The sequence below is a fragment of the Cucurbita moschata genome, unplaced genomic scaffold (assembly GCF_002738365.1).
Source record: "Cucurbita moschata cultivar Rifu unplaced genomic scaffold, Cmos_1.0 Cmo_Scf00044, whole genome shotgun sequence".
Classification (NCBI taxonomy): Eukaryota; Viridiplantae; Streptophyta; class Magnoliopsida; order Cucurbitales; family Cucurbitaceae; genus Cucurbita; species Cucurbita moschata.
This window is the reverse complement of record NW_019268560.1, coordinates 1527506-1539284: the sequence shown is the minus strand read 5'-3', so window position 1 is coordinate 1539284 and position 11779 is coordinate 1527506. Positions and strand designations below refer to the sequence as shown.

The 11779-nt window shown below is 37.7% G+C and overlaps 3 protein-coding genes across 3 annotated transcripts; 1 reads left to right on the top strand and 2 right to left on the bottom strand.

The window, feature by feature from the left end:
• Window positions 1–19: 19 nt before the first annotated feature.
• On the bottom strand, window positions 20–1953 carry LOC111434089 (sulfiredoxin, chloroplastic/mitochondrial-like). Its single transcript, XM_023071385.1, has 5 exons — window positions 1737–1953; window positions 1468–1640; window positions 1177–1210; window positions 574–667; window positions 20–278 (listed from the first exon to the last, which is right to left on the bottom strand). Exons 1-5 carry the CDS (start codon window positions 1936–1938, stop codon window positions 263–265), a joined length of 519 nt encoding a protein of 172 aa, XP_022927153.1. The 5' UTR covers window positions 1939–1953; the 3' UTR covers window positions 20–262.
• Window positions 1954–2015: 62 nt separating this feature from the next.
• Window positions 2016–5570, top strand: LOC111434087 (14 kDa zinc-binding protein-like). Its single transcript, XM_023071384.1, has 6 exons — window positions 2016–2132; window positions 2215–2319; window positions 3120–3206; window positions 4034–4181; window positions 5162–5279; window positions 5364–5570. The coding sequence occupies exons 1-6, from the start codon at window positions 2107–2109 to the stop codon at window positions 5429–5431; spliced, it is 552 nt and encodes a 183-aa protein (XP_022927152.1). The 5' UTR covers window positions 2016–2106; the 3' UTR covers window positions 5432–5570.
• Window positions 5571–6815: 1245 nt separating this feature from the next.
• Window positions 6816–11627, bottom strand: LOC111434339 (probable arabinosyltransferase ARAD1). The gene is made up of 3 exons (XM_023071776.1): window positions 10730–11627; window positions 8090–8455; window positions 6816–7421 (listed from the first exon to the last, which is right to left on the bottom strand). Exons 1-3 carry the CDS (start codon window positions 11564–11566, stop codon window positions 7233–7235), a joined length of 1392 nt encoding a protein of 463 aa, XP_022927544.1. The 5' UTR covers window positions 11567–11627; the 3' UTR covers window positions 6816–7232.
• Between the last annotated feature and the right edge of the window lie 152 nt (window positions 11628–11779).

The window sequence follows — 11779 nt, the reverse complement described above, 5'->3', positions numbered from 1 at the left end:
CATGAAACAAATCTCAATATCAGTAACGGTCTCGAGACAGCAACGCTCGCATTATGCCCTAGTTAGTAAGTTTTCGACATCAAAATGGATCTGCGAGTAATGGTTTCTTTACATGTAAACCTTCGACGTTGAAAATATTTGTAATATTCATATACACATGCTTTGTTCTGAGTATCCATATATAGCTTTTGATGGCATTAAAAACAATAAATAGTTTGATGGAACTTGCAAATTTACTACCAGCAGGCAACCTTCTGATACCTCAACGTAGGTGGTGCCTGCAAGATGATGGACAAACAAATGCATTATAAAGGGGAAAATCAATCACTATAAATAGCACTTATATGCACGTTTGGGAGCGGTTTTGAAACGGTTCAAAATCACTTAGAAACATGTTTTTAATCATTCGAAGTCAATTTTGCTGGTAGGAAAATCAGGTTTAAACGTGAAGAATCAAATATTGAATTGATTTTGAATGAATAAAGGCATGTTTCGGTGTTAGAACATGACAAAAGTGATTTTAACTATTTTAAAATAGCCTCCAAACGTGTCCTAAGATGTAATACAACAAACCTTAGGGTTTCCTTGGTTCCACGACGAATTTTGCAACGGATTGTAGGAAGCCCGAGCCGTTGATGAGCTTCGTAACGATGACAACCAGAGAAACCTACAAAGGCATGGGAAGGAAATCTAGTCATCCAAAATGATAAACTAGACGAGCCATTTCCACTTGCTACTATACTAAATCAAGCATGCTTGAAACATCCGACTATTCTCACAAGACAGTCGTCTAACCCTACCACATTTAGTTGTCAAGAAAACTCGCAAGATATTACATCCTAAATGCCGACCCACTATACTTGATTCTATTGCTTCTAAACTCTTTAGGATTAGTATGAACCTTATTGACCATTAGGCCACGATATCATGGTTGAAGAAATTCCCGTTCTTATACTTTCGAATAACCCATCTTAAAACTCGTAGTTTAAATATATCTTAAAACCAATCTCCCGTCTATCATAAACTTTTACTCTCATAATGAAATTCATTTTACAAAATTCGATCAAAATCAACTTCAAACTAACAATGTTTGATCAAAATCAACTATTAGTATTAACATTTATTAAAAGTACCAAGTTCTGAGTATTAACATTGATTAGGATAAAATTAGCATACCGTAATAAACTCCATCAACTTCAAGAACATCAATCTGCATCCACAGGAGGGAGAGAATAAGTAAATCTTTAGAGCATATGTAGCCATGTTTCAATCAAATTCTACGTTTAACTCAAATTCATTAGCACTAATCCAAATCTTAAAGCATATTAGAATCAAAGAAGAAAAAAGTGCAAAAGAAAATCATGGACGCCCAATATTATAATCATTTCAGTCTGTTGATCCTGTGGGAAACGATCTAGAAACGAGTTCAATCAAGATATGATGAATGGAGGAGGCGAAAAAGCTCACAGGTACTTGAAGTCCAATTTCTTGTATACTTTCCATTAATTCTTTGATTTTATCGGGGTTGTTAGATCTGGTCCTCATTAGAGGTCTCCGTATCTTCTCCAGAGGAAGCTCCAGGATCACTGGCCCGCTGCCGCTGCCGCCGCCGCCGCTCCCTGCTGATAATGGATGAGCGCCTACCATTTCATCGTTAAGATACTCAATTCATCAACTGATTCGAGTGAATAAGGGGAAAAAGAATGCACAATCAGATAAAGGATAGCGAGAGGAACCATTTGTTGAAGAAGCTGAAGCAGAGACGATCCTGAAGCTGGAACTATAACTTGGGAAATTGAGAACGAAAAGATTAGCCATCGTCGATCCTACTTCCGCTCTCGTCCTCTGCACAATATGGTAAGAAGAAGATGTGTATGGATGGGCATTAGCAGATCCAGCCCATGGAATAAGAGAAAATGGGCCGCCAATAAATCCCATTTTTTGTCTTCAGGGCTGAATTTTGGCCCAACCCATTTAAGTAAGAGCTCCTTTGAACAAATAATCCTTAAGGCCTGAATTGAACCCAACCCATCAATTGTTTGTTCAACACACCTTGATTTTGCGGGTTTTCGAAGTCTTTCTCGCTCTGGTTGATTGGGGAAGCCAATGGCTGCAGGGACATCTTTCTTGAGGTGTTCTTTGTTCTTCCCATCTTTGTAGCATTTTCTGTCACAATGAAATGTGAAATTGTTTGTTTTGGTATGAAACTCGCAGGCAATGTATAGCTACGACTACCAGAACATTGGTGACTGCGAAATTGAAACATTCCGGCAATCACTTCACGGCCTTTCTCCTTCCACTTCGTACTAGCTCTCGAAGGTAGACAAGCTTTTTCTATGTATTTACGAGGATTATGTTGAAATCAAGAAGTTTGTTTTTATGGCTTTGGCTTATTATGACTGCAATATATGGGAGCGAAGAAATGTTATCCATCTTGTTGAAATATGTATGGAGCCCCTAGTTTCTACCTCTGAAATGTAAACAGTATCTGACTGTTGACACTAGAAGATTTTCTAATTTTGTTCGAGAGGGATGGTGTGAGATCCCACGTCGGTTGGAGAGGAGAACGAATCATTCTTTAGAAAGGTGTGGAAACCTCTCTCTAGAATACGCGTTTTAAAAACCTTGAGGAGAAGCTCGAAAGGGAAAGAGAGAGGATAATATCTGCTAGCGATGGGCTCGGGTTGATACAAATGGTATCAGAGCCAGATACCAGGCGATGTGCTAACGAGGACGCTGAGTCCCAAAGGGGAGTGGACACGAGGGGGTGTGCCAGCAAGGACGTTAGGACCCAAAGGGGGGTGAATTGGGGGAGTCCCACACCGATTAGAGAAGGGAACGAGTGTCAATGAAGACGTTGGCCCCGAAGAGGTGTGGATTGCGAGATCCTACATTGGTTGGGGAAGAGAACAAAGCATTCTTTATAAGGGTGTGGAAACCTCTCCCTAGCAAACATGTTTTAAAAACCTAAAGGGAAAACCCGAAAGGGAAAGCTCAAACATCTTAATAAAATTTTAATTCCATTTGAATTTCCAATAGTTGATCTCTTCCCACTATTCCAATAAGCTAGCTATTCAAGTACTGACATAGTTTTTATTGCTGCATTGTATTTTCTCCAGATTGACCATTCGTGCTAGCAGCACAAACAATGAAGAACTTGCTGCTAAAGCAGCTGCATCTGATGCAGACAGTGGAGCTCCAACCATGTATGTCTTTAATAAATTATTCAGGCTGATTAGATGTTGCTAAAGCCTTAAAATTCCATTATCCAAGAATTAAGCTTGAAGAATTATTATTCACTTGTAAGAAGATATGCATGCTAGTGTGAAAAAATTATCAACTCTTGAACAAAGCAAAGGGATATATTGCCTTCCCGGATCAAAATATTAGGTGTGAAACTAAGCTACGTCTCATGTTTAGGATCTAAATCTAGGCATTATTAAGGTTAACATGTGTCAAGAAAACCAAGTCTCGAGAAAGAGACGATGTTCGGGTTTGAGCCATTTGAATTGTGTTTCAAATTCTTTACTGGAAGCTTTTTGTAACGACCCAAGCCCACACTAGCAGACATTGTCCTCTTTGGGTTTTCCCTTCCGGGCTTCTCCTTAAGGTTTTAAGATGCGTCTACTAGGGAGAGGTTTCCACACCCTTATAAGTAATGTTTTGTTCCCTCCTCCAACCAACGTGGGATCTCACAATCTATCCCCCTTGGGGACCCAGTGTCCTCGCTGATACATTGTTCGGAACTTGGCTCTGATACCATTTGTAATGGCCCAAGCCCACGTTTGCAGATATTATCCTCTTTGGCCTTTCCCTTCTCAGCTTCCCTTCAAGGTTTTATAACGTGTCTACTAGGGAGAGGTTTCCACACTCTTATAAGAAATATTTCGTTCCCCTCTCCGACCAATGTAGGATCTCACACTTTTTTTATCTTTTAAGATACTGGTCAATGTTAGATGTTAAAAGAAAATAGTTAGACTGATATTGAGCTTATACTTTCTGGAATTGATATTCTTTGACATTTTTGCTTCAGATTTGACAAAATAATAGCCAAGGAAATTCCTTCAAACATCGTTTATGAGGATGAGAAGGTCCTTGCATTTCGAGACATAAATCCACAAGCTCCTGTTCATATATTAATCATTCCAAAGCTCAGAGATGGATTGACGGAGCTGGGAAAGGTGTTTCTTTTTTCCTCCTCTTGTTCTTATCTCTCTATACTATCTGTGCACATACTGAGTTCCTCTGAAATAGCATATTAAGTGTTCCTTTTTCTCTTTGATTCCTTTCTTTCTTTCATTCTTTTGTTTTTTTGTTTTTCCTACAAAGTATATAAACGTGAGCAAACAGTTTAGATATAGTGTATTATCGATTCTGGGTGATTTTTTATGCATTCATGGGCTATTTGGTGATAGGAGGTCTACATATCTGACATCTGGATAACTAGGAATTGAATGCCCAATAAATTAGATAACTATGTTTCTTGAGTAGAATAAGCTCATATTACTCTTTTTATATCTCTTTTTCCAAAAGTAATACCCTTCTGAATATTAAGTTTGTCAACCACACTTCTTTTTCCTTTTTTCTTTTTTCGTTCTTTCTTTCCTTTTTTTAGCTGGAGGCCTAGAATGGATTACCGCTCAAGCCTACCGCTAGCAGATGTTGTCCTCTTTGGACTTTTCCTTTCGGGTTTTCCCTCAAAGTTTTTAAAATGCATCTAATAGGGAGAGGTTTTCACACACTTATAAAAAATGCTTTGTTGCCCTCTCCAACCGACGTGGGATCCCACAATCCACCCCTCACTCGTTCCCTTCTCCAATCGATGTGGGACCCTCCAATCCACTCCTCTTTGAGACTCAACGTCCTTGTTGACACACTGCCTTGTGTCCTATTGTGAGGTCGCACATCGGTTGAAGAGGAGAACAAAACATTTTTTGTAAGGGTGTGGAAATCTCTCCCTAGCAGACACGTTTTAAAAATCTTAAGGGGAAGCTCAAAGAGGACAATATCTGCCAGTGGTGGGCTTGGACTGTTACGGTTTTGCACTAATTTGAGCTCTTCTTCTTGAAGATGCAGTTTGCTTGTGATCATCTGTTGATGCTGTGTTTAAGCATTTAATAAGCCCAAATGTGTGAAATTGAGGTGTGTATGAACTTGTTAGGCTGAAGCAAGACATGGGGAGATACTGGGTCAGCTGCTATATGCAGCAAAAATAGTGGCCGAGAAAGAGGGTATTGTTGAAGGATTTCGTGTAGTGATCAACAGTGGTGCAAGTGCTTGTAAGCCTCAGCAACCATCTATGGTGTTCTTCTGTCTCTGCTTTTGGTACCATCTTACACTGATATCTCTCTTCCTCACACCAGGTCAATCTGTGTATCATCTTCACCTGCACGTCCTGGGAGGGAGACAGCTGAAGTGGCCTCCAGGTTGAACCCAATTCCATTACATTTTCTAATATAACATACTAAACTGTTCTTCGTATATTTTCTTGTATCACATAACAAAAATAAAGGATTGCAATGATTTCTTTAGATGACTTGGATGAATCTATCAGAAGGCCATTTCCTCCACGCCCATAGCTTCGAGATTAATATGAGAAGTGAATTGACACGGTGGTTTAAACAGCATAAAAACATTAACAAAATATCACTAATATGATCTAACGTTTATAATTATAAATTTAAATTTATTCGACTTTGATTCATTTTAGTCTATACTCTTTAAATGTTCATCTTGGTTCTTTTAAAATGTTCATAGGTCCTACCTTTTAGCATTGGTTCATTTTGGTCCATATACTTTTAAAATGTCCATTTTAATCTGTGTTTATAAAAGAGGGGTCACTTTTATGGTTAAAACATTGAGGCTAAGTTATAGTCATTCCGTTTTTCGGGCACCTACAATGTTTCAGAGCTAAATAGGCACATGATGTTGCCATTTGACTTCTTTTCTTATTCTATTCAGGTCCATCTAGAGTTATGTTTGATGCACGATTAAAATGTATTCTAAAAAAACATAAATATCACTAAAAGAAATTGAATAAAAATGAATATCATAAATATGTTTTGAAGTTGATGCTGAAATGCAGTGTTATAAACAAATAAATATTTTATCTATTAACATTTACTTTTATTAAAAATAAAATTTTCAATTCAACTCAATTTTCAAATTGGATTGCATCCTTAATTAATTGAAAAAATTTACAGAAAAAACAAAAGGAATTAGATTTAAAAAAATGTTGCAACTCAACCTAACCAATGAAAACTCTATTCTATTAACGATCAAAATTGAAAGTGAAAACTTCAAAAATAAACATCGAAACCAGTAGCGTAACCATTTTCAAAGAAGGTAAGAGATTGCTTCGAGTGTCGTCGGGACTTACCTGCATTCAATTTCTTGGTTCAATTTTTTATTTCAGCTATCAGGCAATATCCAATGCAAGTGAATCAGTGAGGGTGTGGTTTCTTTTATGGAGAGATTGAAAGAAGAGAATGAGAGCACGAGAGAGCCAAATGGACTAAACAAAATGGGTAAAAGATGAAGAAGATGGGTGAAAAAACTAAGGTTCAAATGGAGGGATTGGACTTCAAGAAATCAATCATCATTGGGAACAATTAACAGCAACCAACCAAAACGTCAGTTTTCTATGACAAATCAAAACCAATATCCCTAGCCAAATCATCCATCCAAGGCCGGTTAGGAATTTGAACACTTAAAAAGTCATTCCAAACTCGCTCTCACTCGTCAATACGACAATCATTCACCTAAGAATCTCCTTTCAGGAGCACCAACCAAAAACATTGATGAAGAGAGTGATATCTACAATAACACAATCAGATTTACTATGTGTCTATCTAAAGCCTACAACAAGGGAAACACGAAGAAACGACGTCAATCGAATATGGAAGGATTAAAGACCCTTATTCTGTACAATACACAAGAAATGAAAAAAATAACTACAAATATTACCAGATTTTGCATGTGTATGTCAGTTCTACATAACCAACTCAACAGTACATAATAGAGAAGTAATAATTGAAAAGGCGTATAAATATGGCAACAAATACCTGCCCAGTTAGAAGTAAAGCCAGCTTAGCTGAGGAATACGGGCACTCAAAAGTTGGAACTAGTAAGGCATAAATCCATCCTCAAATTCCTTCAACTCGAAGTCTCTTGCAGCTGGCATGCCGCTTATAGAACATCCTGGATTCTCCCGGAGGTTCATACATAAAGAATTATAGTCTGGCGCTGATGCCAGTTTGGTTTGAACAGAGACAAGAGCAGTCTGGTGCATCACCATCTCTATGAATAATCCTCTTTTCACGATTAATCATTAGCTTAATCAAAGGTAACTTCTGTGAGACTTGACGCCATATTTCGTTCACTGTGCCATTCGAGTCTGAATACTCAAAATACCTCTTTACCTGAGTAAAATACATCCAATAGAAGTGACTTTATGAATATGCATGACTTAATATTTTATTGAAGTAACAAAAACATCGTAACTTCTCTGTACATGTTTCAAGCAAGTTTCGTTAGTTTAAATTGTTAAAGAGTGTTTAGCTTTTTAGAGGGAAAACAAACAACAAAAAACATAGCCAGTTTAATGATCAAGGGAGTAGGAATCACTTCTTAGCCAGCACTATTTGTACCCATTTGGAAATAGGTTTAAAACTAAACACATACACGAGAAACAAACAGCATAACAGAAGTAGAATGCCTTGAAACGGTTGGAATTTTGTCTTTATAACTGTGTAAAAATTAGTTGTTAATATTTAGTATATATTGTCTTCATTTTTTTCCTTATGATGGAGTGGTCTTTCTCCTATGTAAGAAGATCTAAGTTGTACACATTACAATATGACAAAAATATTATTGAACACGATATCAAAACAAGAGGTCCAACGTTTGAACCCCTATACTATCATTTCATTCCCAATTAATACTGATTTCCACTTATTAGGCTTTCCATAAATTTTCAAATCTACTAGGAGTGTTAAAAGTATTTATATAAGATAAAATTTACCACAAACTATTTACGGTTATATAAATGTTTATGAGAAGAAAAGGAGCATTCACACATAGTACTAACCTCTTTCATTTCTCTCTGATACTCCAGAATCCTCTCTTTCGATATTCTCCTCAGCTCTGAAACTAAAAATCCAGGTCTCACAGCAGAAACCGAATCAAAGAACACTGCAATCTTGGAATAATCTATAACATCTTCAAAAGGCAACTCGATACTATCACTAACGATCACTGGCACACATAAACTTACTACAGAATCAAAAAGTCGACACGCAGAGGGAGTGTCGCCAGCTGGATTCAAGCAGAACTTGGATGTATGCATCCCATGTGTAGCAGCACGCCGACTCTCTCGTGATTGTGTTCCATGCTTAATTGTGACATCCTTTTCTTCCTCAAGTATATTGAAAAGCATATCACGTATCTTTCCTCCCTTTTAACACACGATAGAATCACCAGTAAACAAATCAGTTATGATCTCAACCTTTTCTTTTCATTTTACAGAAAACTACACACGATATTAACAAAAATGTACAGAGGGAGGTCAGACATCAACTTGAAAGAGGCCAAGGGAACTACTGAAAATTCCTCCAATTAAAAGAAAAAAGTGCAATATGTGCAAAAATGTTTGGAAACAGAACTCTAGAGTGAAGGTTGCAAGTATAATCTTTAAAAATAATAAACTAGTAAAGAATTATACAAATAAACAAAAAATGTTGTGATGTAGGCTAGGCTTGCCTTTCTACATCAATGCCAACACATATTATGAAATCACAAATTAGACCGAGGAACATGAGTCACAATTACATTCATGACATGAAAATGGCAACGGAAACAAAGTCAGATAATAGAGTGACAAACTCTGATTTCTTCTTCTTACAACCAGAGTAAGAAAAATAGTCCAGAGCTCAAAGGGTAACCAATTGGGGATGCAGTATGAACTTAAGGATTGATTGCAGCATAAGTGGATCTTTGGAGTGCCATCAAGGGTAGCTATGATTAGGAGAGAATGGAACTGATTGGGAGGGAACTTGGAGGGGGGTTGTGGGGTGCATGACATCTTCAAATGAAACAGGAAAAAGAGACAGGATTCTCAACCTTGATAATAGGAGAGCGGCAAAGACCAAGAAAAGTTTACTATCGAGTCATTTGATATTCCACGGTCAATCTATTACTTGGTTTGAGCTATTTACATTGTTCATAGGAAGCATACGGTAGAAGTTTCTTCAAGAAGTTGATGTTGATTTTTTGCTACGATTCAAGTGCATTAATTTTTTCTCTTCCTCCCTTGTGCGTCTGGATACATTTGGTAACAGAGCTCCAAGGAAGAGAGTGAATTTTTGAAGAGCTAAGTCTTGGCTGTCTTTAGGTACTTCATTTCAAAAGAAATGCGAGGATTTGGAGAATACAGTTGGATATTGAGACTGATCGGGTTAAAGTGAAGGCACTAATATCTGTTGGGAATATTTAAGCCTTTAGATTTAGTTATACCTTCGGTAGGAAACTAGAGGAAGTTCTTTCATGTAATAGCTAGATGAAGTTCTTTCTTGTAATAAGAATAATTAGCTTGCAGAGAATTACATGTCCCTTTATGGAGAAAAACTAACTAAATCTAAATCAATAGATTATACGAAGTAATCTAAATAAATCTCTAGATAATAGGTAATAAAACAAGATAAATCTAAATAAATCTTACAAGTAACAATAAATCTAAATAATAACCTAGGTAATTAAATCTAAAAAATAATTCCTAGTAACTAAGTCCAAAAAAATCTAACCGGTTAAATCAAGGAGGTCAACTATTTTTTTAAGGGGAATACACAAATATCCTTTGACACTCCCCTAAGACTAAGTAATAGATATATTAATTCTCAGCTTGGAGACTAACTCATGAATTACGCAAATATCTCCTAACGGAAGGCTAATCCTTCGATAATAAGTATATGCATATTAACTCTATATGTCAAATTGCAAGACAAAATTGAATCAACTACTGTGAAGTGACTTGTCAAGAGGAAAAAACGGTTAAATTTTAAAGATGATTCATCCATTCAAGTCTAGGGTCATCTATTACATAGATACCTTATGAGTTTCCTACAACGATTGTTATAAGGTCTAGCAATAGTTCAGCATTACTAGTTGAGGTTTATGTTAGCAAACTAAGACACTGATGGAAAAAATAAAAAGACAAATCAATTTCAAGTCCAATATGATTAAAAAGAAACTAAAGAAATTCCTACCCCCTCCCAGAAAAAAATCATATCCAAGAAAAGAAACGAAAGAATTAAAACCAAATCCACAGTATTATGAGCAAGTTATGTAGGTTCTCAAGAATAAATAACGCCCTAGACTTGGTCCTCGAATGTTTAACCATCATATCCTAAACGTAAGTGAATTAAAGGTCCTCATATCACTATCCTTTTCAGCTAACAGTATCTAGAGCTTAATGCTAAAAGGGTTATATCCAATGTCATCTTTCCACTTTCCACTTTCCACTTTCCAGACAAGTTTATTTCAAACGTACAATTCCCTCCCCCATGACAATCAATCATGCAAGTCTTCCCAACTTTCTAAACCTAAAAGCTAATGTATAATAACCAAAAAAAAGGGCAAAAGGAAGAAACAAGATGAATCCTTAACAATATCCATTGTTAATTTGAAAGGCGTTGCATAAATAGAATAATTTCAAGGAATTGCATAAGTATACCTCTTTACGGTATCGATTGCCCATAAAGAACAATAAAGTCTTGCGATTTTCAACTCCGATATCACCATTATAAGTATTGATCCTATGGGAGTATGGGACAATTACGTCCTTAACTAGCGATGCTTGGTCGGCCCTCAACCGCCCGAAATCCGAAACGAGCAAGATACTGTTCTTAACCCTGTCAATGACCCTATATAATGCATTCGGGTCCTGCGCTATAATGACGTGATCCCATCCATTGTTCCGCTTCCAGTACTCCTGCTTCTCCAACCACTCCATGAAGGCGTCCTGCGACTCCTCGTCACTGTACACAAGCTGCTGCTGCTGACCCGACGACGTTGCAGGTCGGATAGGGTTCACAATCAAGCTTAAGGACGCGAAGAACGGTGCATAGAACAAATCCGCTTCCTTAGGATCGAACACCCTAACCACAGCAGACCCAATACGCTCCGACTCCGGTCGAAGCAGATCCGTGAACAGAAACCACTCCGCCATATGCTGATGACCTGGATACTTAAGCGCCGTGACTTCAGCGACGGATTTCCCTCCGCGCGCTATGCCGTGGTGCTCAATTACACCGTACGTAAACCTCGTCGGCACATCGTAGAGGTAAATCTTGACAGGGGAAACGAATTTTCCTGAAGTATTGAGGAGATCAGTGTCTTGCGAACCAAATTCATCGGAGACTACGACGGAATTGGCAGAGCTGAAGGGGAAGGAACGGTCGAGCTTGAGAGTGGCTGTGGAGCTGATGAAGGTGTTGACGATGGCATATAGGGCGAGAATAATGCAGGAAGAAGCTAGGGTTCGCTTGAGGAGAGAAGACTTTCGCGCCATTGTTGGGAAAACAGAATTGGGGCTTCGGAATTTGCAGAGCGGCAGAAAAGGAAGAAACTGAGGAAGACTATATACGATGATAGGTAGAGCGCGTGGATAACACGTTCAGTAGTCTCGAGTGGAAAACAAAACATTGCAATTCAATATCTTTTTACTCTATGTCGTGTGAGATTCAAAATATCAGAAAAACGACGTCGCTTTCAAAAAAATAAC

Bases quoted from the DNA above. Each gene is read 5' to 3' on its own strand.
- LOC111434089 (XM_023071385.1), bottom strand. From the start codon at position 1,938: ATGGGATTTATTGGCGGCCCATTTTCTCTTATTCCATGGGCTGGATCT. The intron at 1,641-1,736 runs GTTCCTCTCGCT...ATGAAATGGTAG, and splicing joins TTCAGCTTCTTCAACAAATG to GCGCTCATCCATTATCAGCA. The intron at 668-1,176 runs GTATGCTAATTT...ATGCCTTTGTAG, and splicing joins AGTTGATGGAGTTTATTACG to GTTTCTCTGGTTGTCATCGT.
- LOC111434087 (XM_023071384.1), top strand. From the start codon at position 2,107: ATGGCTGCAGGGACATCTTTCTTGAG. The intron at 4,182-5,161 runs GTGTTTCTTTTT...TGAACTTGTTAG, and splicing joins GATTGACGGAGCTGGGAAAG to GCTGAAGCAAGACATGGGGA. The intron at 5,280-5,363 runs GTAAGCCTCAGC...TCCTCACACCAG, and splicing joins CAACAGTGGTGCAAGTGCTT to GTCAATCTGTGTATCATCTT.
- LOC111434339 (XM_023071776.1), bottom strand. From the start codon at position 11,566: ATGGCGCGAAAGTCTTCTCTCCTCAAGCGAACCCTAGCTTCTTCCTGC. The intron at 8,456-10,729 runs GTATACTTATGC...GTGTGTTAAAAG, and splicing joins GCAATCGATACCGTAAAGAG to GGAGGAAAGATACGTGATAT. The intron at 7,422-8,089 runs GTTAGTACTATG...TATTTTACTCAG, and splicing joins ATCAGAGAGAAATGAAAGAG to GTAAAGAGGTATTTTGAGTA.